The sequence below is a fragment of the Scardinius erythrophthalmus genome, assembly GCF_964197995.2.
Source record: "Scardinius erythrophthalmus genome assembly, chromosome: 2".
Classification (NCBI taxonomy): domain Eukaryota; kingdom Metazoa; phylum Chordata; class Actinopteri; order Cypriniformes; family Leuciscidae; genus Scardinius; species Scardinius erythrophthalmus.
This window is the reverse complement of record NC_138222.1, coordinates 28,839,472-28,858,367: the sequence shown is the minus strand read 5'-3', so window position 1 is coordinate 28,858,367 and position 18,896 is coordinate 28,839,472. Positions and strand designations below refer to the sequence as shown.

The 18,896-nt window shown below is 37.1% G+C and overlaps 1 protein-coding gene across 1 annotated transcript in view; it reads left to right on the top strand.

Annotated features, from left to right (window-relative positions):
* Positions 1-18,817, top strand: part of b4galnt4b (beta-1,4-N-acetyl-galactosaminyl transferase 4b) — a gene marked incomplete at both ends in the record, with an annotated part of 108,469 nt that extends 89,652 nt beyond the window's left edge. The window contains 11 exons of the mRNA XM_081393940.1: positions 4,839-4,982; positions 7,190-7,299; positions 8,280-8,380; positions 8,490-8,563; positions 9,747-11,010; positions 13,073-13,422; positions 15,018-15,171; positions 15,285-15,357; positions 16,292-16,445; positions 17,275-17,401; positions 18,703-18,817. Of these exons, the coding sequence (XP_081250066.1) occupies positions 4,839-4,982; positions 7,190-7,299; positions 8,280-8,380; positions 8,490-8,563; positions 9,747-11,010; positions 13,073-13,422; positions 15,018-15,171; positions 15,285-15,357; positions 16,292-16,445; positions 17,275-17,401; positions 18,703-18,817 (2,666 nt within the window). The remainder of the gene's footprint in view (positions 1-4,838; positions 4,983-7,189; positions 7,300-8,279; positions 8,381-8,489; positions 8,564-9,746; positions 11,011-13,072; positions 13,423-15,017; positions 15,172-15,284; positions 15,358-16,291; positions 16,446-17,274; positions 17,402-18,702) is intronic.
* Between the last annotated feature and the right edge of the window lie 79 nt (positions 18,818-18,896).

The window sequence follows — 18,896 nt, the reverse complement described above, 5'->3', positions numbered from 1 at the left end:
TTTTGTTAATTTTCCTATACTTAAAGATGCCACAGTCACTGTATGCATGTGCTGCACTTTATTTGTACCATTTTGTTTTATTAGTAGATTTTTATTTATCTGTTTACCTTTCTTTTGAATTTTTCCAGATCCAGTACAGTTGGCTTCTTCGTTTGTCAACAACATATTCTTTGCAAACTCTCCATTACACTGTGCCTCATTTACAAAACAACCTGCAGTCAAATTCTCTGAACAAACATACAATCCTCTTATTCAATCCATTACACCAATAATAAAAACATCACTGTGTCAGATTATGCAATTTTGACTACTAAATTCTTGTGTCGTTGACAAGAATCATGTCAGACTTCATATTGCTCCCTGACCAATCATCGCTAGCCGTCTTTGACAACATCGAGAAGGCAGAATTAGCGATTGACTTCACAAGAGCATAAACAAACAATACTAGCCTAATGCTAATTTCAGTTCTCACCGGGTTTCTGAAATTCTTCCGATATAATTTGCGTGGTAGTCCCTGGACAAAACATCATATAGGTAGGAGAATTGTTGCCATAGCTCCATGAACCTTTCCTCCATTGCATAATTCCACCTAGCATCACCAATACAATCGTTACTCTTTCGTTTTGCTGTGTTTGAACGCTGTGTAAGGAAGATATCTGTGCTCATATTGGTCAACGTCACAGATGTGATGGAACCCCTTGTCATGTCGTGAAGCGTCCACTATGACACACTATACGAGATGAAACGATCATTCTTGCATCCCGGAGGCCATTGTCGTTTATGAACCTCCACAACAACTTACGTCAAATGGATTGTGCCAAAATCAGGCTGATATCGTGTGGTCTGAACCCGTCATTACGCCTCCATTTAGTCTTCCTTTTGTCCTCTTGTCAGCAGACTCAAGTGCGTGGAGTGCATGAGAAAGCATCTGTATAGCAACTCTATCCAGTGTAGACAGCGTCAGTGATTATAATGGGTTCTATTTGCTTTTAATGCAACGCTCACATCCTGTGTAAGCAAGTGTCAACTGTTAAGCGACTGGATGCCAGTGGGTGGGGCCTATGGTGCAATGTTGTAAAGCTATTAATCGATGTCTTGCTCTGGAGGCAGTCATATGCAAATGTATTTGCCCGTGTAATATCACAAATCCCACAATATATAAAAAAATCTGTTTTGGGAGCTTGATTAAAAAAATGCTTTGTTTGTAATGAAACAAAGTTCCATAGCTTAAAATGTCTTTAAGCTATGAAACTTATAGGATGTTTTAATGGAACAAATACCTCTTACAGTATATGTCAAAAGATCAAGGCAAATTTGATTTATCATATCATGACCCCTTTAAAGTGATATCTTTGTACTCTAAGGTACTAAAATGAACCTAGGAGTAGATAAAATACAAAGTTATCCCTTTAAGGGTATTGCCCAGTTTTCGTTATTTTATCTTTATTATTCAAAAATAAGATAAAACATCTGCAAATTATGAACAATACAATTATAATTACAAATTATGAACAATTTATCCAAAGCGACTTACAAGAGCCAACAATATTTGTAATATTTGCAAGTTAGAAAGAGGAGAAATGCAGAGACAAAATAGAAGAAAGTTTGTTTGAGATTTTATTCTATTTTATGTCCAAATTAATTTGCTTGTTATGTGTCTGTTCAATAATTAATAAAGCCATATGGCCTATGACTAAAGCTTTAAAGCTTCAACAGCATCAACGGACACATCAGTCAAAGCTGCAGTCTTTTTAGCCTATAATGGCACAACTCTGCTCCATCTCTTTGTTCTTTGTCTTCATATTGGATGTTACTCTAGGCTATCCCTTTATACTTTCTCTTTTCATCCCTCTGTCAGTGCCACGTGCTTTCTTTCAGCATTTCTAGCATCAGTGTAGACAGACTATAACTTGACTGATAGACTATAACTTATACTTGCCCAGTAACATATTTGCAGTAGATTGATAGGACTAATTAAAGTGTGTTTTCATCAGCGGCTAGCTGAGCAGACACTGTTGTGAGCTCTCATAATGTCAGGAGAAAAGCCGTAATGAATATAGTCTCCCTCTCACAAACGCACACACACACACACACACACACACCTGCATGCTTCAGTTCCCATAGACTGATCTCTAAGGGATTGTCTTAAAGCACGGGAGGTGTGTGTGAGCCTGGTTGCATCTCTTTATGCCTTAGGGAAGTGTCCATACAAAAAAAAAAAAAAAAAATGAAACTGATCCAACCAGAAATTAGGTTTCCCAGAGGGAGGTTGGATTTTGAATTTGAAGCCTAGCAGTGTGGAAAGTGTTGAAGAGTAACATGTTTATTGATGGTCTGTACTGGCTCCAGATTTAGTGTAAAGATGTAACGCTATAAAAGCTGAACTAAAATATGCAGTCCATAACTCACCTCCTCTCTGGTGCAGTTTGGCTCTGTGTCAATGAAATGTCACTTTAAACTTTGCAGTTGTGGTGACAAGCAGCAAGCATCTTGTTTCCTGACGGCTGTCTATGAGCATCGACTGTCAACTTTAGGACATTTTATACATTATTTTCAGTGGTTGTAATTCCTTTGTAAATACATATACACTGCTCATAAGTTTGAAATAATGTTTTTAAAAGACATCTCTAATGCTCAGCAAGGCAGTAAAAACAGCAACATTGTGAAGTAAGGACCACCCGTCGGCCCAGCAATGGAATCCAACATCGTGGACGAAGGTATAATGTGTGTAGGTCTTTTCAGTGCTTCTGTGAAGTTCACTTAATTTATTATAATTTCGTTTAAATTTGATTCTAGTTCCGTGCTTAGTCTGACTCAAATTTCAAATGGTTATTAAATTTAGACTTGGGTTCTAGTTAGGAACTAACCATAAATATTGGTTATGTTTTAATAGGTAGGTATTTGATTGTTCTGGGTATCCCATCATTTCAGTTATTCGTTCATTAGGGGCCCGATGCCGCATAAAGACACGCCAGCTGGGTTACGTGGATCTCAGGGACACAAACTCGCCTGTCTGATCTTACTCAAAGGGAGCAGAATTCCCAGTGACTCTTCGGACAGTTTCCTTTAAATACCCAGACCAGAACAAAAGAGTTGTTTGTTGGACTTACTCTCGTGCCCCAAAGGGCCACACTTGGTTTTGGGGGAGAGGAACAATGATTATCAGATATCCTGAAGAGACACCACCCACAACAGGAGAACAGAATTCTCCTAAGTTTTCAATCTTTCACGTAATATAAGTGACTGCTGTGAAATTTGAGTCATTTAAAATGATACCAAACATGAAAGAGAAAAAACAATATATTTACAAGATACATCTTATAACACAAGATATGTGTAAACAACATTCTTAGTGAACTTTCATTGACTTGAGCCAGGGTGAAAGGAGGGGAGTAGGTAGAAAGAGGCTCATAGATAAGTGAGGAGAGAAGTCAAAGCATTGTCTTATGCTCTTTCTTTGAGATCTCTCCAGATGAGTGAGTTTTATTGTTTTATTGCAGGTAAGGATTCTCAAGTTCAGTCTTAGCAGAAATCCATCCTTACAGTATTATAATTACAATTTAAAATAACAATAATAATTATTGTATTTTCAGCATCATTACTCCACTCTTAAGTGTCCCGTGATCCTTCAGAAATCATTCTAATATGCTGATTTGAGGATCAAGACACGTTTTATTAATATTAAAAGTAGTGCTGCTTTATGTTTTTGTGGAACACTGATTTAAAAAAAAATAATAATAATTTGTGATGAATATAAAGTTCAAATGAACAACATTTATAATTTTTGTAACAATGTAAAACTCTTTACTGTCACTTTTGATCAATTTAATGTGTCCTCGCTGAATAAAATGATTGGTTTTTTTTTTAGGAAACAAAAAAATATCTGACCCCAAACTTTTAAATGGTAGTTAATGCCCATTTGCATATAACTGCAAATATTCAAACGCACATAACTATAGAACCCATTCTAAATGCGCATGTGAACGCCATCAGTGTTTCTCACAGGTTCGCGTTTAAAGTCTGTGTAGAGAGAATAGTGTCGTCTTAGCGGCCCCTAATTTAATAACAAATGATCATTGCGACGGAAGCAAATAAATCAAAACTAACTTTAGATGGAAATAACTTAACTCTGCTGTAAAGCCGAAACAATCTCTGTTACCTTAAATTATACGCTTATCTCTGTAAAGCTGCTTTGAAACAATCTACATTGTTAAAAGCGCTATATAAATGAAGATGACTTGACTTGACTTGACATTTGTCACATTAAATAATCATGTTAACACATACCTTTTGAAAGTGTGGGACCATGTTGAAAATCTAGGATTCAAAATAAACCTGTCAAATTTGTTTTAGAATTTTTAGGATTAAAACAAAGGATAATTTTGTTAAATGAATATTATAAGTCACTAATCAAATTATTACATTTGTGACTTTGATCATGTGACTCTCTAAAGATGGTCAGATATTCTTGCTTACATTGAAATGCAAGATGCTCTTTGGATCATTCTTAAATCATGTGTTAGTACTATAATGCTATTTTCTGGTATTTAGACAATTCTAAAGTTCATGTTTATTTTTAATTTCAACTTTTCATTCATATAGTTATGCTGATAGTTATGCTTTAAACATATAATAAAAAAATTGCAATAGCATCTACACTACAGGAGTCTGAGTATAAAGTATGCCACTCCATTTATTTTTCAGCGATATATTCCAGTACCATTTCTATAATGGCAAACTAACAGCACAGGCTGTTGAATGTTAGTATGACAGCTGATTTAAATTTAGATGCTGTCTCTCACTGTCCTTATTCTCTCTCTTCTCTGTGTCTTTGACAGATGAATCCAGTCTGAAGATGAACAGTGTTCATCACATCCCACAGACACTGGCCAGTCACTCTCTCGCTCTACAGGTTAAGCACCGGACAGAGACACATTCTGCAGACATGCTCAAACCAGATCCACGAGACACCTTCTACAAGAGTGAGTATTCCCAATGGTGTGTATGCAAATTCACAGATTCAGTTCACTGTTCCCCTTTGTGAATCATCCATTTCACCTGATCGAACTGAGCCTCTAGTTCGATCATTGCATATCTGGATACTACTCTTTGCCTAGTAAAATAATTGATATAACATATCATATTACACTAATGTTTAAAAGTTTCGATTTTTTAATGTCTTTGAAAATCTCTTATGCTCACCAAGGCTGCATTTATTTGATCAGATTTTTTTTTCAGTTTTAATATATTTTACATTTTAATTCATTCCTGTGATGACAAAGCTGAACAGCAGCAATTACTCCAGTCTCTAGTGTCACATGATCCTTCAGAAATTAATTTAATATGATGAAACATTTCTTGTTTCTATTGTGACATTATATCCAAGTGAAATTGCTTCTTGGGTGAGAAAAAACATGGGACTTTGATTGGACTGGTTGGATTGTTGTCATTTGCTTTTGCTGTTATCTCAAGTGAGTGACATGTTTCTGGATCAGAGAGGTTAGTCACACCCTTGTGCTGATGAACACATCATCAGAGAAGAGAAGCGTTGTTGCAAGTGGGAGGGGGATTATTTGATTAGAAAGTTCAAAAGGCAGCATTTATTTGAAACATAATTTTTTTCTGACATTATATATAGAGATGCACCGATTACAATTTTCTGGGCCGATTCCGATTTCCGATTTTTCATTAAGTTTGACCTGCCGATACCGATTTTAGCCGATTCCGATTTCATTTTTTCTAACCACTTTACAGCACACACAAATATTTATTTTATATCTTTTCTGTAATAGAACATTTTACAATTTGCATAGTTCCCACACATCTAAAGTGCAGTGTTGTGGAAGAACCATTTCCTTTTCACATTCAATATCCAATATATATATATATATATATATATATATATATATATATATATATTTAGCAAACGAAACGTCTGTATGAAAACAGGGAATGGCAATAAAATAATAGGCTATATAAATAAAAAATAAAATAAATATAGCCTTGCAGTATAAAGATATTTCTCAAAGCACACACACACAGGCCTATTGCAATCACTTGTACAAACTGAATAATAAAACAAGTTTAAAGGGTACATTTTCTATAAATATTAGTCTTTGTTTTCTTTTCTGACATAGCCTGCTCCAGTTCTTGTTAAAACACACAAATTCTGTGCATTTTGGGCACTTTTTTGTGAAACCCTATTTAGGCTATTTTCCATCAAAAGTGTGCTTTCCCTTTAATTGAGCGCGAGCAGTGCAGCAAATAGACTCGGCGCCGAAACACGCGCTTCACTGCTCGCGACGCTCCTGCTTGACGCTCACGCGCTGCTCCTGCTTCCGTTGTGAATGCACTCATTGATTAACATGCACGCCGAAAAAAAAATACGCGCTTGCGGTCTGAACGGACGTAATTCACGAGGTTTTCTACATGTGCTCCGTGTGCACGTGTGATGCTGATGTTGCGCTATGTTAATTATGCCGCGCCCGAGTGCATTTGACCGGCATTTGTCAGACTGACCGGCCGGTCGCCGGTTACGGCCGATCACGTGAAAATCGGCCAATTCCGGTCACCAGCCGATCAATCGGTGCATCTCTAATTATATATCATTACTTGTCCTGGAAGTGCCAGAACTTGGTATATAATTTATTTTTATTTTATTTTTTCATGATGATCTTGTAATAGAACTGACAGCTAATTTTGAAATGATGGTTCAATCAGCACTGAAAAAAAAAAAGTCTACATGCATGTTATGCCTGCATGTTCATTCTAAACTGTCCATATGTATTGACTTTTTTTTCAGCATTCTAGCACTATTACGTGTATGGCTGTGGTTGGTGAACAAAAACAGCCATCTATCTGGATAGACAGTGGGTTGCAGTTGTGCTAATGTTTAATTGCTAGTTGTGTGGAAGCTTTGCAGTGCACTGGTAGGTCCATATGGTGGTGTAGATATAATGTCAGCTTGTTAAAAGCAACACCACAGAATATGTGACAGTCAGGACTGAGGTGCATTTAGTGAGTGTAAATGCGCAAGCTTATAGTGATGAATGGAAGCCATTGGGAATCTGTATGAAAACCAGCTAATTTGCTAAAATGTTTGTACTGAGCAGCTATTTGTAACAGCTATTTAAACTGTCCCATCAAAATGTGTGAATTGTCCCATTTGATGACATATTTGTTATCCTAGTTCCCATGATAGATCGGTCCAGGCTGGAGAATGTTCTGCCATCTTGTGTCTACTCTCCTACGTATGTGGTGAAGGACTTCCCTATCGCACGCTATCAAGGCCTGCAGTTTGTAAGTAACAGTCTCACCAAACAGGTTTTTAGCTGCTAATTTCTGATAAACATTTTTATAACATTTGTAATAATTATTTTGCTAGTTTAGTTTTATAAGTAGGATATTGAAAACTTTTCATGCAGCGGTTCTCAACAAGGGGCCTGGGATCCACTAGGGGGCCTCAGCACACTTCCGAAGGGGGCCACATGATGGCTTATTTTATTTTTTTAAACAAAGCAAACGTTAAAATAAACAGCTAAAAATAAAGATATTAAAGATATATAGTTAACGGATATCATATTTTTCATTTCAATTCGTTTCCTCAACAACTGTCACACTGGATATATGAGGGAATTTTAAAAACATAATTTCTAGACCGGAAAAAGTCATTGAATGTTTTTAATTCTTTAAAAATGTATATACAATATCATTTTCTAGTGATGCCAAGCTGTGATCATTTGTTTTTATGATTAAAAATTGTAATTTAAAATAAAACATATCTTAATGAATATGACTGGGAAATCATGTACATTTAAAAAATCTAAATAAATTTTTTCCACTTAAAAAAAACTTTTATGTAATGGAAAGGTTCCATGGATGTTAAAGTTTCTTTGTGGAACCATAGATGCCAACAAAGAACCTTTATTTTTAAGGAGTGTGCCACTCCTAGTTTATGTAAATAAGCAGCTTTGTCATTACAGCCACAAATATCTTGTCCTTGAATATTGTCTTGGACAGTGGTCCCCCAAAAATTTTGAGAACCACTGATATCTAAATATCTCTTTTAATATGTTTCTGAGCTTAGAGCAAACAGTGCCCTCTTTTGGCCATTACTGTTCAACACAGGGGTGGTGCATCTGTTATATCTCATGCTATCCAATTACAGTCACTGTTTTTAATTCTTCCAATTTTCTTATTTGATAAATTTTTCCGTAATATTTATTCATGTACCAAAAATCACTACCAGTTTTCTCATATTCGTATGTGTTCTCAACCAGGTCTACCTTTCCTATGTATATCCCAATGACTTCACCAGACTTACCCATATGGAGAAAAAGAACAAATGCTTCTACCGAGAGTCCCCTGTCTACTTAGAAAAGTATGAGTCCCAACTGATCATGACAAGAAATTAGGCAATCAGTCAATATCTAAATGCATAAATAAAAAAGGTAAGCATGGCCCTGTCATTCTTTTGAATTGTCATATAGATTTGGCTTCTATAAGTACATGAAGATGGATGAGGAGGAGGATGACCAGCCTGTTTTCTTCCCCAAACCTGATGGTCTGTGTTCAGCTGGGATCTTAATAACAGATAAGAATTCAGCAGCTGTTTCCTCTCTTTAAAATCTCTCCATGACATCTGTAATGAGCCAAGCGACATGTGTGTTCCCAAGGTTCAAAATTAACACAGGCCAGACGCCAAATGTGAGTAGAAATGGGCTTTGAAGAGTAAATAAAACAGCTGGCCACCAACTTTATTAGGATCATTACATGGTTTATGTTACACTATTAGAAAGATACCATTTGATTTACTGATACAAAGACCTATATTATGGCACAATATCAGAGTTTCACTACACAATTACCATGCCCAAAAAAGTGTGGTAATAATATTATTGTGATAGCTATAGAAATCTTGAAAAACATTTATCAAGTCAAATTCATCTTTTACTTAATTTCATGATTCTCTTTTTTGGCCAATGAGTCAAACTCATTGAGTGTCGGGAAACTTCATAGCCATAACTGTAAAAAGACAAAAATAATTGAGTGTTGAACTGTCTTTTTTACAGAATCGTAATTTTTTTTTTTTTTTTTTAAATCCCTCACTGATGAACTTACTTTTTTGGGGTGCAGGCAGTCTTGCTTTTTCTGTCTGTTATCTCCTTTGACATGATTTTGTGCAGCAGGAGCTACACACTGCGTCGTTTCTTTTCCCCCCATGTTATGAAAGGTGGCAAACAAGGTGCAGTACCGCCACCTACTTTGTTGGAGTGTCAAACAGACAGTGGTACTGGGTTATTTAAAATATTATCATATGCGTAGTATTAACATGAGAACAATATTTCTTTTTTTTTTTTCATGCTTATCGTTAATGCCGGCATATTACGACACCCCTAGTACAAAGTTCCTACATTAAGCCACTAAAACAAAAATATTTGAGGAAAAAAAAAAATCACAATGTGCCTTTTTGTTCTGGTGCAGTTTCCCTAATGAGTGGCTCCATTTCATATATAATTCAAGTGCATTGTGTGTCAAAAATTACCACACAATTTGGACTGCTGCAACATGCTGTGTGCAACAGCATTATTGGAAGGCCTGGAAATGATAATGGTTAGCCGTAGATTTCTATCAACATCGCAACACATGTCACTGACTCTTGAATCATGTCATTAAGCAATTCTCATTTCAGATTATATTAATTATTTAAAGGGTGTTAGTTTGATGGGGCTCGTCTCTTTCGACAGATTTCCTGGAGGAGGAAGAAGGTGTCGACCCAGAGGAGACAATCAACTCCAGCAACCGGCCAGTCAGGAGGACCAGTCAACCCTATCAGACATCAAGGATTACAGCCTCCTCAAAGCCTGATAGATTAGACACGGGTTCAAAGAGCCACGTCTTACAGCAAGAGAGGCAATACAATCAGTTAAAAGAGCAAGAAAGGAGTAAAATAACTATAGGGGGGAGGTTTTATAAACACACTCTGGTGGTGGATGATGAAATGACAGAAATAAGGCAAAGAAAGGCAAAGGGTAGTGCAGGTGCATTAGAGTCTCAAAGTGGGTCTCTAAATGAACAGACGGAAGCGAGCGAGGAGCACAGGGACTCCCAACCACCTGCACTGGTTCAGAAAGGCCGTTTTTTAACATGGCAACTCCCTGACTCGGGACTGCCAAACAGGAGTAAACTTAGAGAAACTGTTAGTCCACCTGTGAAGGGAAGATCCCCCTTTAAGCTTCCTCAAAAGTCCCCTCTCTATGTTTTGGCTAATAGGATTATAGGTAGCGCAGGCAAGCCTGTGTTTGGGACAAGTGTGGAGAAAGAGACTAATACCAACAAAATTTACATCACTAGACCCCGTCCACCAGTAAGCAGACCAAAGCCTCCTATGGAAGTGTTTCCTGGTGTCTTCCTTCATCAATCTAGAAAGACCAAGAGGCTTGTGGATTTAAGTTCGAAATGGAGGTCTTTACAAACCCAAGTCGCTGCTTCTCTCCCATGGCCGGACTTCTCCTTAATGGGGCGTAAGACTTCCACCCAAACCGCCCTGTTAAAGCACAGCCATCCTTCCTTGCCTACAGAGCCTGGGCCTCATAATAAGGGCGACCCTACCGCCTTCATATCAGATCCAGACAGCTTGCCCCCGTCAAGCTCAGAAAAGAGAGGCCACCCTGGGCTAAACTCGTCTGAGAACAGCCGGCCTCCGGAGGTGCAGCCAACAAAGATCTCGGAAATGCCCGAGGGATCGGACATGGCTCCTCAGAGCAGGGGTCTTGAAGAAGGAGAGATGTCCGAGTACAGTTACGAGGAGGCCCAAGTGAGGCCGAGTTTGAAAGAGGAGGCCATCAACTGGCAGCGCACCTTCAGCGTGAATCCTGTGGACTTTGAGCTGCTGAGGTCGGACTGGAACGACCTGAGGTGTAACATCTCAGGAAATCTGCAGCTCGCCGAGAACGAGGTCGTTGATGTGATCTCACAGTACATGGAGAGGCTGAACGAGCGGAATGGAGGGTGAGTGTCTGGGAGCAAATGAAGATACTGAAGATAAAGGATGGTTCACCCAAAAATAGCAACTGTCATTAATTACATGCCCTCATGTTGGTACAGTATAAACCAGTATGATTTTCTTTCTTCTACAAAATTTTGAAGGATCTACTGGTTAATTCTTTGTCAATTTTACAAATAATGAACTTGGACCTTTCAAAATAAAAGTGCATTCCGTATTTATTTTTCACCATAAAAGATCTCCATATTAACTGGGCATTATACTGAAGTTTTCTGAAGCTATTCAATAGTTTTGTATGAGAATGATTTTAGTTGATTACTTCACCTTCGATGAACTTCTATGACTGGATCAATGAGTTGAACTCAAGCATTGGAATCATTCAGGTTTTTGTGTACTAAATCAACCAGTTTATGAAAAGAACTGAGTTAGGAGAACAGTTTGTTCACAAATCGGACACCTCCCTCACGCAAAGGCAGCGTTTAAATAGTCTTAAAGATACAGCAGAAGAAGAAGAAGAAAAAAAAAAGGTTTTAATACTATGAATAATTATATATAAGGCATAAAATGTATTTACAATATAAATGACGAGTATTTTAGATGTAGACAACTTTACTACTAATAGGGATCTCCCAGTCACGTGACCTCTAGCCGCGTGTCAGCCATTTTGACGGAATACTTCAGCGCACCTACATACATGAGAATGCGGATTATCACATGTTTTATGACTGCGAATTGATTAAAATAATATAATAGTATATAATGGTCACTGTATTAATTATCTTGAGCCTGCTGTAATGTTCCTATAAATATATTTTCTTTCCAACTGTGCATTCTGAATAATAAATAGGCTAAATATATTTATCCACTAAGCTGCAGCAGTCATATGCTCGTCTTCCCATTAACAGTTTTTTTTTTCTTCTCTTTCTGACATTTCTTACCTGTTGGGTTTACATTTTTTAATCAAATTGACTATAAAGATTGCTTGTGTGTGCTGCTGGTGTTTATTCCAGTCTTTTAAAATAGTTGAATGAATGCTCGCGCTCGTGCCTAGTAACGATGTTAAATAGGCTAACGTTAGGCTATTTAATCAATAATGTACACAGGGTAGAGGAGAATGACAGTCAACTACTTTGAATATTATAGCATTTTGGGCATAAACATGTAAATAATGAAAAGATTGACATTGAAAAATGACACAGAATGATTGAAATTTAAATATTTAATTCAAATAAATAAATGTTCGTGGTTCACACTGATGTTTTTCATTTGTTCTCTCACACACTTCAGCGTCACGGTCACTGGTTTAGACGAACACTGACCATTATCTATTATTAGCACAGCGGCCGTCAGCTGGGCAACTCTTCACGTCATGTCATCACAAAAAGAAATATACAAGAGGAAGATAAAGGAATTAGTAATCATAGATCCTTATGAAGCACCACAAGTTATTTTTACAGACATTAAATGTGTAGAAAAACTTCCTGACATTGAGTTCGGTGACATTTACAGCTAAGTTACCTTATTCACTTCCCATCACGCTACACTGGAGCTTCATTAAAAGCATACACAAGCTTAGCAGGCTATCGGTATCACAGCATCGCTCGGGCATGATAGAAAAATAGGTGAATATAGAGCCATAATAGACATTCTCTGGTGAATATTTCACGACGACCTGTATTATGACCAGCGGTTAAGGATTTTCTATACCGTCAAAATGGCTGCTCCAAATGGCGTGACGTCACGCGGGACATCCCTATATAGACCACAGTGAAAAAAAATGACCCCTATAAATATTTGTGTGGATTTTTCCTGCTGAGCCTGCAGCTCAAGTGTACATTTTGAACACTCCTGCTGTTAAGCACTTTCTCAGTGGGTCGCTTTATGCAGATTTATCAAATAACAAATGGGAAAGCTTTATTACCCCTGACACAACTAGATTAAACATGATGTGTGGTATTACAGTATGTGCTTATATTTTACATGCTCATTGTCTCATTGAAGTTGACTCTATTTACAATACCGCTGTCTCTTTTTCTAACTGTTTCTTCTTTTTTTCCTCTCTATCAGGATCTACACTTTGGTCCGAATTGTAAATGTAGAGAAGCGGAGAGATTCAGCTAGGGGCAACCGTTATTTGGTGGAACTATTGTTGATGGAGGGAGGAAAAAGAGTGGTGCGCCTGTCTGACTACATCTATCTGCTGTTGCACCGCAGTCGACATGAGGAGGGAATTGAGAGCAGAGAGGGAACTATGCCCTCGTCCCACCATAGACCCTCCAAAAAACCTCCACCCAGCAGCTCCAGTACCCAAACGCACAACATCACACTCTGGAGCACCAGCTGGGCCAAACCCCTGCTCTGCCAGCCAGCCATGTTAGAATGGCGACATGACGTGATGGTACACTTTGTTGTACCAGGTATTTATAATGAATAAGAATTCCTGTTTATATGCATTTTTGGGAAATGGGTACTGACTTGACCTGTAAATGATCATTTAAAGGCACAATATGTAACTTTTTTGCTTTAAAAATAGCAAAAATCACTATATCTATGTTATATATTTTTTTTAGTTGTGTACATTACATTACTTACATTATCCCGACTGTTTCCAACAACTTTCAAACCAGGAGAAATTTGTAATTTAATTCGAGAAACATCGCGTTTCTTTATGTCCGTTTTGTCACCGTCAATGGCGTCATATCCGCGTTGTCCCTGGTTTCCGCTCGTGCTGCCATAGCAACCAGAGCCCTCTGATAGTAACCAAAGCGACTGACGCGGACAACTTTGTAGTTCGCAATGTCTATTTGCACGCTGTTGTTGTTTGGTTCAAACATTATGGACCATGGCAAGCAGACTTTGGATAAAAAAGGAGAACTAAAACGAGAATCAATATCACCGCGGTGTTTTCGAGATGCCTAGAGCTCCCATAGACAGTATATAAACGAGAGCTCCACGTCCGAGACTTCGACCGCTCCTACATGTACTTTATTAAACAGGTGAGCACATTTACATAAAACTAATCAATGTTATATAGTTCAACAATGATAAAATGTTATAATATGATCTGTATGTTATTCAAATGTTGATCTAGCTTACTGCTAGTCTCATACAGACAAACTAACACATTAATTTCAACACATTCAAATGCAGTTTAGTGTGATAGTGTAATGTTAGACCAAGTGAAACAGCGCTGCGTTACCTCACAAGTTTAATTTGTCTAATAAACTGGCCTGTGAGTAGTAATTCTGCTCTTGCGTGTAGTTCGGTAGAATGAAATGTCCTTTTTCCTTTTATATCCGCGGGACTCGTGTCGCGTGTGGAGCTGATAGCTGTCTCTTAGCAATCCCGAACTGCTTCATATCACAGTCATGATAAAAACATCAATGTATTCAGTCATCCATAAACATTATTAGATCGGTTGGCTTGACGTTGATGACAAGATCCATAATTCTTAGCAAATGTTGCGTCATCAATCTACGCCTTTGTTATTGTAAATAGGTAAGCGACCCCTAGTGGCGAAAAATTCCATACTGTCCGTTTAAATTATAGCCATAATCTGATACACTACTTTTCACAAGTTTGGGGTCGGTAAGATTTTTTTAATAGAAATTATTACTTTATTGATCAAGAACATATTAATTTGATCATCAATGACAGTAAAGCTATTTTCGTGAACGTTCTATATCAAAGTATCCCGAATTTTTTTGTTTTATCACAGTTTAAACAAAAATATTAAGCAGCAAAACTGTATTCAAGGACCAAATCAGCATATTTGAATGATTTCTGAAGGATCACTGAAGACTGGAGTAATGATGCTGAAAATTCAGCTTTGCCATCACAGGAATAAATTACATTTTAACATGTATAAAACAGAAAACAGTTATTTTAAATTGTCGTAATTTTTTTTACTGTTTTTCTGAATACATAATAAATGCAGCCTTGCATAAAAGACTTAAATATACATAAAACTTATGGTTTCATAGCCACTCATCTGAGTTGTCTCTTGTGGCAGTGAAGAATCAGGCTCGCTGGGTGCAGCAGTTTATCTCAGATATGGAGCTCCTGCACCTTGAGACCAAGGATGAGAATTTCAGCGTGATCATCGTTGACTTCCAGAGCGATGACATGGATGTGGAGCAGGCACTGAAGGAGAGCACTGTGCCCAGGTGAATACTGAGTTCTTCTTTCCACTTTTATCTGAGCACCTGCAGAGCAGTGTCCCTGCATATGTCTTCTAGAAGATCCCTACCTTTTCCTGTTCTTGGCTGTGTGTATGTAGGTATGAGTATCTGAGACGTGAAGGGAACTTCGAGAGATCGTCTGGTTTGCAGATGGGGGTGGACAACATAAAGGTAAGAAAAAATAAAAGATTTTACAGTATTTGTGAGTCAACAGCTTGTAACAATTAGATCCACAGAAGACGAAGATCATTATAAAAGAACATAAGATTTATTATGAACTCAGAATAACAAGCAACAAACAAAACAGCGTGCTATTGCACAAACAACAACCAAAGGAACTTAAGTAGTGGCACAAAAAAGGTTAATAAGGAGACACAGCTGAACTAAGAGGACTAATCACATCAGTTATCATGGCAACACATAAGTGGCGAGAAACTAGACAAAGGACTGAATGAAAACAAAAACTGAATGTAACTGTGACATCTATTATAAAAAATATTTTTTAAAGTTATTGTGGTAAATGAAATTTTATTTAATTGCCTTTTAAAAGAATGTAATTACATTACTTTTAATGGAAAGTGTTTTTTTTAGCTGATTTGAAGATCTAACTCTTCCAGAATTAAAGTTTTAATTCTTTAATTCTAGAAGGTATTTATTAGTGTTCCAAGGTGGTGTTTTAGTGTCTGCAAATCTTTGTCCACCTGACATAATTTGCAATAGTAGTTTAGTGTCTACATTGAGAAATCAAAATGGTGTAGGATTTACTCGAAATAATTTTCATTCATTACAAATAATTATTAAAAAAAACACTGAATTAAACGTGATTAAGATGTGCAAAATGTGCTACAGTTATATTTGTTTACACTGTACATTATGGAGAAATATTAGGTTTATGGATGTATTTGACCATAAATTATACAGAACAGAATGTAATTTTTAAACAAAATCAAAATTATAAAAAAAATTGAAAAGTAATGTAAATGTTAAAGTGATTATACATATGTAACATATTTACACATTTTCTCCAAAAAGTCGGTTACACAAAGCATTTTACTTGTTGCACGCTACCCCCAACACTGGTGATGGTATAACATGTAATTTCCAGGACAGTCACAGCATAGTATTCCTGTGTGACCTGCACATCCACTTCCCTCACAATATCCTGGAGACCGTTAGGAAACACTGTGTGGAAGGCAGATTGGCTTTCGCACCCATCGTCATGAGACTGGACTGTGGGAGCTCACCTCTGGAGCCTGATGGTAAGACATATACACAGACACATTTAGAGACAGCTGCTAAACACTTACACAACACATTTGCTTAAACACCAGTTGTGCATAATGTGTCTGATTCTATTTCTCGCAAATCCTGTTTGTATTTAAATGGAGTCATATTGCTCTGCTTTAGACATAATGCCTATAGTTTACTTTGTATGTATTTTTGTATTTTCTGTGTGTGTGTGTGTGTGTGTGTGTGTGTGTGTGTGTGTGTGTGTGTGTGTGTGTGTGTGTGTGTGTGTGTGTGTGTGTGTGTGTGTGTGTGTGTGTGTGTGTGTGTGTGTGTGTGTGTGTGTGTGTGTGTGTGTGTGTGTGTGTGTGTGTGTGTGTGAGTGAAACTGTTATAACAAATTTTCAGATTTTCAAAGAACAGATTTTCATATTTAAGTAATTTATTTAACCAGCTGTGTTTTACCATAAGCAGGATTGATATGTGATATTAAAAGCTGACTTTTGAAATGTTACATCTGATTATATAATTGGTTATTTATCGGGAGACAGGCTAATTGATTTTTTTTTTTCTCAGTTGCTTTTGTCAAACATATTTTTTGCCAAAAACAAATAATGTTACTCAATTTGAATATTCATTCTGATTGGTCAATATGTTCATCAGGCAGTCTGCCTCCTCATGTGATTTCCCTCACATAGGGTACCACATATGAATGCATTCTCAAATTAAATTGTTTTATACAATATATGCATCTAGGCTATGTACATTGGAATGAACTAAATGTGTTTAAAATAAATTAGAGACTGAGGGAATGCCACTGCCAGTGTACATTTATCTTATGTCTCCAATTTTCACACACAGGCTTTTGGGAAGTGAATGGTTTTGGCTTGTTTGGAATTTATAAATCAGATTTTGATAAAATTGGTGGGATGAACACAGAGGAGTTTAAAGACCGCTGGGGAGGAGAAGACTGGGAGTTGCTCGACAGGTAACTGCATTTTTTCTATTGGGAATGCCAATTGGCTTTGGTAACACTGTACAATAAGGCCCCATTAAGTAAGGGATAATGTAGAGCGAGGCGGTTGTTATAGCGAATATAACCCCGACAGGCTGATCAGGACCCCGACGCGAAGCAGAGGGTCTTATTACATGGCTACCTACCAAATAAATCAATAATTTGACACAAAATATTGATTTAAAAAGGAGTTTATTGATTTAAAAACGATTGTATTGCTTCCGCTAAAGAAAATAGTCTGTTCCGTGTCTACGGTTAGAATCCTGCGTCCATAGCAACGCTCTGTTTTTCATGGCAAGGGTGTGTTACACTTAGCGGTCTGTTATCAAGAATTATTACATGGCTTGGTTGAATTCCAATGTAGAATGCGGTCTGTTAATTCTTGATAACAGACCGCTGCGAAGTAAAACACACCGTTGCCATGAAAAACAGAGCGTTGCTATGGACGCAGGATTCTAACCGTAGACACGGAACAGACTATTTTCTTTAGCGGAAGCAATACAATCGTTTTTAAATCAATAAACTCCTTTTTAAATCAATATTTTGTGCTCTTCTCTACTATATTCTCGCTCTACATTATCCCTTACATAACAGACTGCATTCTACATTAAAATTCAACCAAGCCATGTGATAACATTAGTTAATGCTAACATTAATTAACAATGATCAGTACATTTGTTACAGTATTTTTTAATCTTTGTCAACTTTAGTTAATAAAAAATACAACTGTTCATTGTTAGTTCATCTTAACTTCAGGGTCCATACAGATTTAACCATTATGTGATCATTTTTTTTACGTTTTTGAACATAGAAACTGCATCTCTGTCCTTTTCTTTTTGTATACATTGCAGAGTAAATAAATGGATATAAAAGTATTGCCTTGGGAGCAAAACTCAGTAACCACTCAATTTTGTCAAAAGGTTTCTTAGAATGTGATCTGTCCCATGACAGACAGGTGTGGCTTAATTAAGAATGTGAAATTTAATATCTAATCAATCAATCAAAAACATAATGTTGTTACACTTTATTTTAAGTGTCACGATGTAGTTATACATTTAAGTACTGAGGAATATTAATGAACTATACAGGATTAGGACTTGGTTTAGTTGCATGTAATTGTGCATAATAATTTATAGTTATTCCTACAGTAAGAGTATGTAACATGTAAGAAGGACATTGTAAAACAAAGTGTTACCAAAATTCTCAGTTTCAGTGTTGGTGTAATTACTGTTTTTTGCCTCTCTTCCTCCATCACATCTGCGCTCTTCTCTCAGGGTTCTGCAGAACGGACTAGAGGTAGAAAGACTGCGACTGAGGAACTTTTACCACTATTTCCACTCCAAGCGGGGAATGTGGAACATTCCTATTAAAAGACCATCTCAAGGATAAGAGAAGAGCACAGAGGACCCTGCTGTTGTTTCTGGCTGGCTGGCTGTGGGTGTGTAGTGGTAATTTCCGCCCCAGATGA